The following is a 13,071-nucleotide window of genomic DNA, read 5'->3' as shown; positions in this document are numbered from 1 at the left end:
TTTCAGGAGCTCCTGGAAGTCGGACTGCTCGAAGAGATAGCATTCTTCAGTCTGGGCTGAAAGGGAAAGCCGGCATGTGATCGCGAAGCAGTGCAGGATGCTGGAAGAATGTCTGCACACTCCAAAGTGGAAAGTGGGTAAAGAAACCACACCACAGAGGCACAAGTAGAATCAGAGACACTGGAAGTAACCAGTGAGTCTGCCCAAAGCATCTGGAGACCCCAGGGCGTGTCAACAAGCGCACCAACACATTTTTGAATGGTACAAAATCGCTGATGCAGAAGATACCCGAAGTTTGCTTGAATGCAGTCAAGGCGAGGTACAAATTCAACACCCTGTTAAGAAGAATGTTTGAATGCAGACAAGGCAAAGTACAAAGGCAAACCCCAATCCAGTACAGATGCATGAGATGCCAGTGTGGGGAAAGGTTTGAACAGATGCTACCATAGATAAATATACCAAGCATCTCACGGTATATGCTATTGTGGTATAGCCAAAGAACTGTGAAAGCCCTGGCAGGCGAGTACACCAGGGAGCTGAAATTGTATAAGGATTCCTGGCAGGGTAGTATATCAGGTGATTTGAAAAGAACTGTAAAAGAAGTCCTGGCAGGCGAGTAAACCAGGTAGATGAAATGGAATAAAGATTCCTGGCAGGGGAGTGTACCAAGCAATCTGCAAAGCTAAAAGAAGTTCTACAGAAAGACTGTTATAGAATGTATTGCTTAAACAGGAACTTTGTGATTCCAGTGGAAACACAAAGCAACTGTTTGTTAAAAATACATTTTTGCCCTCCTATTTAAGAATCCACAGGAGGGGACCCCCCTCTGGATCCAAGGGTCTTTACATTGGAGAACATTTTCGTTGGAGTTATTCTTATACCTTTGGTTTTGAACAGTTTTGCCAACCTCAAGTTAAAGACATTTCCTTGCACCCCTTTGTTGTTTTGTTTGTAGTATGAGGGTCAGGATAATATGTTTTGGACACAAGGACGGCTTTTTAGTTACTGACACCCTGACAATGACTGACCCCTTCGCTTTTTGGTTTCTAGGTAGGGAAGTTCCTCTTTACAATAGGGCCAGAGAGCCATTTTCCCAACCCATTTTTGGTTAATAAAATGTCTTGTCTTGATGACCACTTTGTGTATGGCTTTCATTTCTGACCCCTCGCATATGCCAGTTCTCTGGCATCTCCGAATTGCCTTCCCTGCTTGCTGGTGTATCGCGGGCTCTGCGGTTGCACTCAAAACCACCTCTCCTTGGCGTTCTGATGCCAGGGGGCTTCCCCTGCATACCACTGTCTCTCTCCTGGTCCCGTTTTCATAGCCATTTCTTCTTAAAGTGATATCTCCTTTATTTTCAGGAAAATAAAGGAGATATCACTTTAAGAAGTGATGGTTCCACATTTTAAGAAGTGATGGTTCCACATTACCTACAGCCAAACAGAAGGAAGAGACAGTGTTTTGGATGCAAGGCAGTCCCATGTATGCAGATAGTGTCCTGCATCGGGAGTTCACTTTGGGAATGGTAGTCCTTGTCCCCTAAGGGGTAGTCACTCCCAGTAAGGTCCCACTTGCTCAGCCCCCTAGCGAGGGTCTTGCAGAGTGGGCTCACCTCCCTAGCCTCAAAGGGGGAGCTCCCCCTTGGGAAGAAGGGACGAATACTTCTGATTTATCACACCCTCTAGTATATGACACATAAGACCGGAGTTCAGTGTCCTTCTGTGGAAGTAGTTAGATGTTTGGCTACCTCCAGGTCCCATAATGGAGCTGCAGGTTAATCAGCACTGTGTTTTAAGGTAGGCGTTGAGTTTCCACCATTGTTGCTAAGGCTGTCAATACTCTGCAGCCAGTTATAATTTAGTGGATCCCTTAAAGGGGCAGCATGTGTTGATCCCTTGGCTGCTGTTGGTGGCGGTAGCCAGCGGATCCTGCCCAAGCTGCCCCTGGGTCCAGCATCTGACGGCTTCTGGTGGCACCAGGCTTTTTTGGTGACCCCAACTATTAACCTCCTTGTTTAGTCAGTGGACCTTGTCACAGGGAGTTGACATCAAAGACTTCTTCTGGTCTTGCTTCAAAATGTCAATTTCTGTGCAACACTCTCTCCAAAAGACGCCCATTAGACATCAAAGGGGGCCCGAATTCACTTATTTTATGGTGACATTCTTTCATTCGGAATAAACAAAGTAGGCCTAAGGAATGGCTGGCAGAGTGCTCAGTGTTGTGTTGCAGTTACAATAAATACATGAAGAGAACATTTACAAAAACAATTATTCTATATCTGTAAGTACTTCCATTGAAAGGTGTTTAACCGCAGCTGGATGAGCGATTAACAGTACATATATTCTTAATAATCCGACGTGTTTGTTTCGTATAATTCTATTCGGAAATCAGGATGGTATGGGTCATGTCTTGAAAGAGGGCGGCTCCAGACACTCAGCTTTTCGTTCTCAGACTGCCTTAGGCATTGGTGTTCTTTGGGGCAAGATTGAGAATGATGACAGACAAGAAAGCAGACCAAGATGGCCTCCATTTCCCCCTTCTCAAATGACCTTGTATTTCAACCTAACAAATAGTAAAAACGGATACAGGCAGTGGTTGAAGTGTACGAAAAGAAGTCGTGGAGCTATGTTCCCTGCTGCCCTGCACTCGCTCTCCACAAACCCCATCACCACGCCCTCTCCCACACACAATACGCACACCCGGACACTTTCACCTGCTGTTTAAAGGAACGTTCAGTGCATTGCACTGAACGTGCAAGTTTCAACTTCTTCCTACACTTTTATTTTAAAACGAAACCATTCCGGAACGGTTTCTTTTTAAATTAAAAGTATAGGAGCTGTAAAAGGAAATTTAAAAAAGTAGAGGAGCACAGCTCCCAACCGCTCCCGCTCACTTCACCACTGGATACAGGTGGCTCATAAGTCGGGGAGGGCTGCAATCTGTCTGGAGCCTTCTCATTTTGCCACAGGTTCTGTTCTTTGCTACTTTTGCTCAGGTCCAGATTACACATGAGAAAGGATAGGTTTACCTGGGAACTGCTTCCTCTCAGGCGGAGCTAGTCTGTTCTCTAACTGCAGACGGGGATTTCCTGCATGGACCGAACTTTGCTATTGCAATACAGGCCAAGCATGGACTATGTGGTCAGACACGCTTACCTAATCAGAATAGTTCCAAGGTGCTCTCCAGAGAATTATGGGATCTAGGGGGCAGTCCTCTCTGTAGCACCAGCGCATGCCAGGGCCGCGGACAATATGGGGATGTTGTGGCTGAGAAAAGTCTCTTTTGCTCTTGGCTTTCTAGACGTTTGATGTGCAGTGCACGAGTCTGATCTTTTGAAGTCCCTTTTCTGTACTGTTTCGCTATTTGTGAATACCACTTCCAGGAAACGTGAAGGTGGTAGGTTGGATGACCCTCTGCAGTGGTGGAAATTGAAAAAATGTGGTGGGGATCACACAAGCGTGATGTTGGGGGCGGAGTTCGGGGGGCGTGTCCGAGGAGGCGGGGTTTAGAGGGGGCGGGCTGGCAGTTGACCTCCAATCAAAGAAAATGTCCACAAATTTTTTTAAACGGCTCATTTTCGTTCATGCGGCTTCTTTTCCCAAACTACATATCAATTCCACTTTAAACCACTTTAATGGCACTGGTCCCCCCCGAAATATGTTATGTTATGTTAAAGGTATATATATAGCGCACCGTCACCAACGGAACTGGTCCCCAGGCGCTCTGGCGGATCCGTAAACGAGAAGGGATGGGTTAGTTAGGTGAATAGGGAGTAGGATAGTGAGAGGAGTGGTATACTGTTGGCAGCTTCAACTCGGTAGACACCGGGTGCTGAGCTTTGGTGAGAGTATTGGATCGGTGTCAGTCTGCTTGTGCTGTTGGTGCGGTTTATGTGTGGTTGCGGTGTGGTGAAGTGCGTGCTGCTTGTGCAAGAGATGGTTGTGTGAGTTTTTGATTGAGATAAGTATGTAGAGAGTTTGAGATTATATTGGTTAGTGGGTTATATGGCATTTAACATGCTAACATTCACAGTTCCGTCTAAGGGTGGCGCTCACTAACCTTCACAATATTATCTAGATACGGTGCAGGCTGATGTTCTCAATTCTAAGTGTGACATATGCTAACATTCGAGTTCCATCTAGTTGTGGCAGATGCTAACATTCACAATTCTATCTAGATACGCGCAGGCTAATGTTCTCAATTCTAAGTGTGACATATGCTAACATTCGAGTTCCATCTAGTTGTGGCAGATGCGAACATTCACAATTCTATCTAGATACGCGCAGGCTAATGTTCTCAATTCTAAGTGTGACATATGCTAACATTCGAGTTCCATCTAGTTGTGGCGTATGCTAACATTCACAAATCTACATACATACGGCGCAGGCTAATGTTCTCAATTCTACGTGTGGCAGATGTGTTTCCCCCTTATCCTGAGATAGCACGTTGTATGGGCAAGGTAGTTTCATTGGAATATGATATCATTACCACTTGAAAACCGCTTTGGGGTCCCATCATCTGATGAGGTGTGAAGGCAAGCAGACATTCACACAATTTGTTGATAAGCCTCATTATTATAAATGGCAGATTGATAACATACTGGCCCTCATTTCAAGTTATGCCTGTAGCCATGCCGCAATTTGCGGCATGGCTGCCGGCAAAACCGCATCCGTGTCCGTGTCCTCGGAATGAGGACTTACCGGACCATTCCGAGTTCGGATGGCCCGGTAATTCCTCACTCGAGGACACGGACACGGTTCATCCCCATTCCCATTTCAGCCCCCATAGGGCTGAATGGGAATGGGAGAGGGAGTAAACAACGGGCCATTACGAGATGGCCCGTTGTTTGCTCCCTCTTCCCCTCGCGCGACCCGGTATGCACGCCTGGTTTTCCCAGGCGTGCTTAACGTGTCCCACGAGGGGACCTCATAATGTGGCGGAACGGGTTGAACGGCGCCGCAGCCTTTTACGGCGCCATTTAACCCGTTCAGCCAGGGTCGTAATGAGGCCCACTATGTTTTGTGGCCTTTTGGGGCGTTTCAGCAGTATTTAAAAAATGTTGCGGCACATTTAAAAATGACACCTTTTTCTCTTTTTTGTGGTGAGTGCAAAATCTCTATAAGCAATGTGGTCTGCTTAACAGTGTATTAGCCTATGGCCCAGCCCTTTGCCATACTTATTATGCGTACTTGAGTAGAAAGGGCTCTGAAGGCAATGAGAGGCTGTGAATACCCATGCATTGTTGAGAACCAGTGCCAGGGAGGGCAACCAAGTCTGTCCTGCTGGTCTGAGCAAGGGCGCGTGGCCGGCCAGATGTATCTCTAATGTTCATTGTAATCGTTGAGGTCAAAACAAGTATCCGCACTAGATCATGTCAGATGTGTACATTCACTGCACGGCAGATAGGGTCAGCATGAACAGGACCAACGTTCCTAAAGAAGGCCTTTGGCCTGGTGTCCTGCTGTGTACACGTAGGGGGGCGGAGCCAGAAGAGCGCTCATGGCGGCAATGTGCCTCTCCGCCCCCCTATGCCAAACATGTAACAGAGCACCGTGATGAAGTTCGTGGGTGGTGCCTGATCTTGCTCGCAGATGACACACAAAACATTCATTCTCTCTATTACACATACCCCTTCTCATCTACTCCCCGACTAAATAACTCACCTCTAAAATCTCCTAACACCCTACACTACCCACATACAAAAGTCCCCCTGCACAGAGGAACCTCATGCCAATCAGTGATGGAGCTTACTTGATTATCACTATCACACACACACCCACATCAGCGGGTGGCCTTCTGAGTGCTGTAATTGATCAGAACTTGAGGTCGTTCCTCTGGATAAACATACCTCCGTAGAACTAAAACAGCACTCAGGTTTTCCGGACTTTGCGTACATCCACACCCCGGGTTTCGCATCTGCCTTTATGATAGGTTTTTTATTTTATTTATTCATTTATTTACCTGTATCCTATTAATAGCTCCAGACCCCTTTTTGTAGCCACTCACAGCGGGGCCACCAAACTGGCAGTCATGTTCCATAGAGGAGTTTACATTACGTAACTCCTGGGCTTAACACCATATCTGGTGTCATGAAAGTATATTTTTCTTCTCGGTTGGGCGGCACTCCAAATCTTCGGATCTTTTTGGGCGGGTGATGGTATCTTCTTAGCTGAATCAGCTGTTCACACAGCTTTCTTTAGAACATCTTTCCTTCTAGGTATCCTATTGGTGTGATTTCATCTTCTGGGTGTCTACATGAGCTTGCTTAGACTAGGAGTTCACCGTGCCTCCGAGAATTACAAACTGGCTGGTTCTCAAACCAATGTCTGGATTTTCCAAAGGACAGCATCTTCCTTTTCGTTTGGGTGCTAATCCTATTTTTACCTTAGCTCACCTTCCAAGGAGGTGTAGCGACTTGCATGTCAAAACTTCCATAGAGAGATGCTTTTGCAGACCTGTGGAAATCCGCCCGCTAGATAAGTTCTTTGCGTAAACGTCAGACCATCCATGCACTGCTTGGAGCCATCAGTCCTTGCTTTAGGTCATCCAGCCAACTGGCCATTTCCTTACCCTGTTCTGGAACTCAAGAGGGGCTTCAGAGACTGATTCAGGTAAGTTCTTACCGGGGAAAGCCCACCACATGTTCAGAAATCTGGGGGGCTTTCCAGCGAATTCATGAAGTGTTGCTTCTTTGACTCTTCCCTCAAGCTTTACTACACTTGACACTCCGGCGGTGGCCTTTTCGGGGACCCTGTCTTCTGGGTGCAAGGCATTTCCTTCTGTTTTTGCAGATGTACTCACAGTTGCAGTTAAGTGACTGCAAGGGTCTTTCCACTGAACTCACATTTTGTGTTTGTTTCTATAGGGTCAGTGAAGAACACGTACTGCTTGGGTGGATCACCAAGTTAATGTAGAGACTGGGAAGAGGAAGACTACTTGATATACTTCATTTACTTATCAATAACCTTTGTTACTCCAATAATCTTCCTTGTCTCAGTACTTACACGCCTCCCTACCAGGAAGAATCTGAACGTTGAGAGTTAGTTGCTTCAGTGACAATGTAGGAGGCGTTCTGGGAGATGTAGCACTTTCTGAACTCTCTGGAAGAAGGGAAGGGCACTTGCACTCCAAGATAGGATGAAGGACTCAAAGGGGGAGGGGATGGTTACCTTAAGTTAATTTACTGGAACGGGGAAGTTGGAATCAGAGCAATGAAGACTACTGCTTCATAATCAGGCATTCTTTCCATACATTGAGTGGAGGAGGTGGTGGTGTGATGGGGCTACACAAGGCAACTTTGGAGTTGGAGATCACTACATTGGCCTTGACTATGGATGAATGTTTTTGTGCAAATATCAAAGCGGATAATTTCAGCGTGTGTCTGGAATGTCTATTTTTTGAGGGTCTAAGGAAAGTCACCTTTTTCAACATTGTTTTTCTGCATGAACACATTCATGAAACTTAATTAGGCATGAGGGTTTGCATGTGTCCAGATGAAGTGCCTGCCAAATTTGGTGAACTTTCATGGATGAGGTGAAAAGTTCCAGAGGACCGTGCTACTGTAACTGTAGTGTGTCAGCCCTCCTGGGAGCATGGTATCTCTCAGGGCTCGTGCTGATGTGTGGCAGTGACCACGTGACTGCATTCAATAAAAAGAATGAGCCCCTCCCGCTCATCAGGCTTGGTGTAACTGAACACGGTGGTCTGTGTGGTTATTGCCAGCGCCATGCCGTCTAACATGACAGTGCCCCTGCAGGGCAACACTGTCCATGATGGCTCACATTCATGTTAGTAGAGCCCCTGCTGGGCAACTCTACCTGCTTATAAACAAATATCCAATCACGCCTGTGTTCTATGGCTTACCAAAGGTTCATAAAGACAACATTAATCCGCCACTCAGACCAATAGTTGCGGGAACTGATAGCATATTTGACCCATTGGCCATCTATGTGGATCGTTTACTTCAACCTCTAATCCAGGAAATACCAACCTACCTGAAGGACACTACAGACTTCCTCAACTGTCTACAAGAAATCATAGCCCTGGACACTAGCTGCATTCTCTTTAGTATGGATGTATGCAGCCTTTACACCTCTATTCCCCACATCGAAGGGGTTGATGCTGTACTCTGGCTCCTGTTGAATCATGAACATATAAGAGGGAACAAAGAATTTATTGTGGAATTACTGGAAATAATTCTTCACAACAGTTACTTTAGATTTCAGGGCCAATACTATGTACAATCATCAGGTACTTCAATGGGGTCGGCCATGGCTCCGGTTTATGCTAACACCTACATGTATAAATTTGAAAAAGAAAACGTGTTGGATCACCCATTTTGGTCATTTAAAATCTTGACCTGGAAACGTTATATAGATGATATCTTCGGTATCTGGTGTGGTACACGAGATGAATTGGATCTTTTTTTGGAACATCTGAATTCAGTGAACAACACAATCAAATTCACAATGGAAGTAGGGGACCCTTCATTACATTTTTTGGATGTGAGCTTACAGATCAAAGAGGGTCACATCGACACCACGGTGTACCATAAACCAACAGACGTGAATAATCTTTTACATTTCAGCAGTTTCCATCCTAAACCCATGCTCAAAAGCCTACCATTCAGTCAAATGTTAAGATTGAAGAGAATTATCTCAGACCCAGCAGGCCTTGACTCAGAATGTTCATTTCTAGTTGAACGATTTGGATCTAGGGGGTATCCAGATACTATCACAGGAGAAGCCCGCAACAGATCAGAGACCTTCACGAAGGAACAACTACGCATCCCTAAAGTCAAGGATAAGTCCACACCGCTACTCTACATTTCAAAGTACTCACGACAGAGTTTCCAAATCAGCAAAACTCTGCGTAAAAATTGGACCATACTACACAATGATCCCTCTCTCCTGAAATTATTTCCCAAAGCACCAATGATGGCCTTTAAACGTGGACATAATCTCAAAGATAAACTAGTGAGAGCGGAAAGACCTCCTAAAGACAAACAACTTGTACTGAGTACCATAAAGAAGGGTACCTTTCCCTGCTTGAACTGTACGAACTGTAACAATGTTATAAAAGGTGAAACGATATCTCACCCACAAACTGGGAAGAAATTCAAAATCAGAGACTTTTCCACCTGCCTCTCCGCAGGTGTCATCTACTCATTGAAATGTCCCTGTGGTAAATTATACATAGGACAAACCACAAGACCCGTCAAAGAAAGATGGTCAGAACACAAATCCACCATCAGATGTAAGAATCTCAGATCCCCAGTGGCAAGGCACTTCATCGAATTCCAACATACGATTGCACAAATTAAATTTCAAGTCATAGAAATTGTCAAACGTCCACACAGAGGTGGCAATTACCAATCCCTGTTGTCACAGCGAGAGAAGTACTGGATCCACACACTTGACACTTTGCAACCTAAGGGTCTGAATGATGAATTCTCTTTGAGTTGCTTTCTATAGTGAATTGTGAAACTCACATGTTACATCGCCAACTACTATACACAAGTGTCAGTATCCCGGACCTTAAAAAAAATTTTTTTCTTTGTCATTACAAGTGTTGTGACTTTGATGTTTTCTTCAAGGGAACTGTATTTTCCTATGTTTGACTTGCCTATATTCACTTAAATGTTTGCACCTGTTCACGAATGACCAATTGAACCATCTCTCCATTCGTTCGAACCTTGTATGAGTAATAGGCTACATCGCAATCTTTTATCCCCTTGCCATTGAATTATACTTGTCTCACTATATAATGAGTAGCCTCATGACTCTACATGATTTGTTTTGGACTATTAAGAGTAAACTGCATGTACCATTTGTGCTATCTATCATGACTGTAACGATTATTGTACTATTCACAAATTTCTGTTCCATTAGAACCAAAATTATAAAATGCGTTGCGATGGTGAACACCAGAATTCTTATGTTTCATTATGGAACATATTAACTCTACTTTTCTTATTTATCCTGATCTCTGGTCAGTCCCTATGAGTACGCTTGCACTATGCGCCATTGCATGATGGCCTCCATATTCCTCACTCACCGGCTTCTATGCCCTTTTCTATGTTTATTATTTAGTTTCCTTTCTACGTCTGACGGCGTGTCCCCAGCACAGCTCGTTCCCTAGGTTACGACCGCGCGGAGCCACTGCCTGCCGGTTTCAGTTTCCACTAACAGTGTTCCCCGCACTGTACAGGTAAGCTACCGCTACTTGGGTCCCTTTGCCCGGTTGGGAGACCCCAGGTTTATTTTTCTCCAGTATAACAGAAATGTATATGTCCCCACTTAGGTGCCAGCAGTACGTGTCTCTTTGCAGATGCCCTGCATCGTATAATTGTTTCGAATACTTGTTGACCACACGGATGCCCCTGTTGCCTTGGCTACTCGTCCCGCAACTCGAGTGAGTGCATTCTTTAAAACCAATTCCGGTTTATTTTAAGTATTATTTATTTTATTCAGTAGCGCTCTTTTGGAGTTATTCTTTCTCCGTCCACAGGAGGGGTATGGTTTTTTCTTAAACACGCTCCCCATATTGACTCAGCTTTTTCACTATTCAAGGGTGGTCCTTGCTATTTAGAACCCACTACCGCTTTTGGCTTATCTCGATCTGTCTGACTCTTCATCACGCCATTTTCTAGATCCCACCATGTAGGTGGATCTCACACAATACATCTCCTTTGTTATGTGTTTAGCTATTAGTATAGAGTGTTTCTCTTTGATCTGTTAGTTCACTCTTTTCACCATACTAGATCTCCAGTATTCTGCTCTTCACCATCTCGCTAGCATCCCGAGTTATGTACAGCTTGTCAGTCAGTCCTTGACTGTTATGGAAATAAAATAAAAGATTTTACTTTTTGTCTCCTTGAAATGTTGTCAACAGTTCAATTGGGCCCTTATGAAGAAGAGGTTACCCTCGAAACGCGTCGGCCACTCCACAATTGGACAGCATCACCTCTCCATCATTTATTGCTTCTTCGCAATTTGTTTTAATATGTTAAACGTCACGAATTACTTTGTACAACAGAATGTGCCTTTTGGCAAATTTTGTTTTCCTCTTTGCCAAATAAATTGTTATATGCTCAACTAACAAACTGCTGTTATATATCTATATCCATATATTTGAAGGCCCTATGTGGCATCAATAAACAGTGTGCAGGGGACGGGAGGGCCCCACTTTTTGGGTCCTCTTCTATTTTCTCAACTCTACCTGCTTACCCCAGCCGAGCCCCTTCCCGGGCAACCCTGCTGTGAGGTGCCTGTGCTATCCTGCAGGTCAGTCTGAGTGCCATCAGGCCATTGTCCGGCTCCGTGTGATCACGGGCCTTCAGGGTGATCCCTGCAACTCAGTACAGTGGGTGCCCCCACCGTCCCACTACAACAATGTCAAGGTGCGTGCTGGGTGCCCCCAGCTATGGATTGACTGGCCTGCGTGACCGCAGGTCCAGTCATAAAAGTGACGATGGATTCCTAAACATAGTCCCTTTCTTTTATTAAACTTTGATACTGCTACGTACACACATGATACGTACACACATGTCCTATCATGGTGATCACTGGCATTTGACACGCATTGCCCGTAGATGGCATTTTCCTAATGTGTAACAATGCCATCAGTGATCACATTTAACAAAATATTGCGTGAAGGAAAGTGATTTAACATGAAAAAATAGCGTTCCAATCATCATTGTTTCTGTAAATGTATTTGAATGCAACACAAGGCTGTATTTGAACGAGTCAAGGCATGATGCCCGTGGCCTTTGTGCGCTACTATAAATGCGTAAATAAATAAATAATACGTATTAGAAAGAACATGTGGAAGTGCAAGAGGGCGGCACACTTGCAGAGAGCAGGTTCGACATGTGGTAGTGACTGCCAAGGCAGATGTCTCAAACTAGGTTAGTCTTGGGTTCTCTTTCTTTCTCGGATTGTACACACCACACCACAACCACAACTCTCCCAGTCTGGGTGTCAGTTTTCTTATCGTTTATGTTGTTCTGCAGTCCATTATTTCCTATCTTGGAATCCCCAACGTAGTCTGAGCGTCTCTATTGAACAGCGAGTCCCTCTGCGACTTTTGCACAGCGGTGGGTAGTGCCAGAACTTCATATCCCAGAAGACAGCTCACTTTAATTCTCTGGAGGCTTCTCAGCGCTACAGGCATTCCCTTGTGGACTGCTATATCCACGACACCCAGCAAGCTCTTCTCACTGGTTAATTTCTTCTGGCGAGTGACTTCATTTCAAATCCCATAAGACATTTCACTTTCGTTCTCTTGAGGCTTCTAATGCTTTGTTTTATGAAGTGTTAGAGCTCGGGGTGCACCCAATTGAGTGTTTAGGATTCAGTCAAACACTGTATGATTTAAGTATCCGGCCGTGAAGTCGAATAGTTACTTCAATTAACAAATCATGTGAAAAATACACCTTTTTAGAAATCAAGCATTGGCCAAGCCAATAGTTTTGGCATTTGAAGTTATGTGTTGCATTTTGCATTTAAACTTAAGAATGCAGTACATACTTGGGCTCTAATTATCCCTTAATTTAGAACATGTCTGCAAGTTACTGTTTGCAGGCACATACAACGAGTTATATATTTAGTAGAAAGACATCTGCTCACTGCGTTGTCTCAAAGCCAGTGAACAATGTTATTCCTAATGGTATCTGTCAGCACCCACTACCTTGCAACACTACCTTGCAGGCATGTGTGGAGGTTTTAAAGTAAGTATGGTGATTTCAGGGGTTAGCTGGAGTGGTGGCTAGGGGTGAGCTACTGTGCAGGGAGCAGGGTGACATTCAACAGGAGACAGTGATGGGAATGTTAGGCAGGGGTAAGCTAGGGTTAGTAGAGGTTAGGCAGGGTTAATGTAAGGAGGGTTGGTGGCAGAGAGGTAAATTGTGGGCAGAGAATGGTGATGTAGAGTGTGGGCAGAGAGGGGTGAGGTAGAGTGTGGACAGAGGGTGTGAGGGCTGGTTGCAGAGAGGTTGCAAGGGGTGGGTGAGTAGAGAGGAGGGTGGTAGGTGGAGGCAGAAAGGGTGGGGGCAGGCTAAGCGGAGGCAGC

The 13,071-nt window shown here is 45.0% G+C and overlaps 1 protein-coding gene across 1 annotated transcript; it reads left to right on the top strand.

The window, feature by feature from the left end:
• Positions 1 to 7,772: 7,772 nt before the first annotated feature.
• On the top strand, positions 7,773 to 11,104 carry LOC138505111 (uncharacterized). The gene is made up of 3 exons (XM_069625414.1): positions 7,773 to 10,209; positions 10,303 to 10,413; positions 10,894 to 11,104. Exon 1 carries the CDS (start codon positions 7,773 to 7,775, stop codon positions 9,471 to 9,473), a length of 1,701 nt encoding a protein of 566 aa, XP_069481515.1. The 3' UTR covers positions 9,474 to 10,209; positions 10,303 to 10,413; positions 10,894 to 11,104.
• Positions 11,105 to 13,071: the final 1,967 nt, after the last annotated feature.

This window comes from Ambystoma mexicanum, chromosome 11, assembly GCF_040938575.1.
Source record: "Ambystoma mexicanum isolate Mex_15411 chromosome 11, UKY_AmexF1_1, whole genome shotgun sequence".
Taxonomy (NCBI): Eukaryota; Metazoa; Chordata; class Amphibia; order Caudata; family Ambystomatidae; genus Ambystoma; species Ambystoma mexicanum.
The sequence above is the reverse complement of the archived record's forward strand: the minus strand, read 5'-3'. Positions and strand labels throughout refer to the sequence as shown.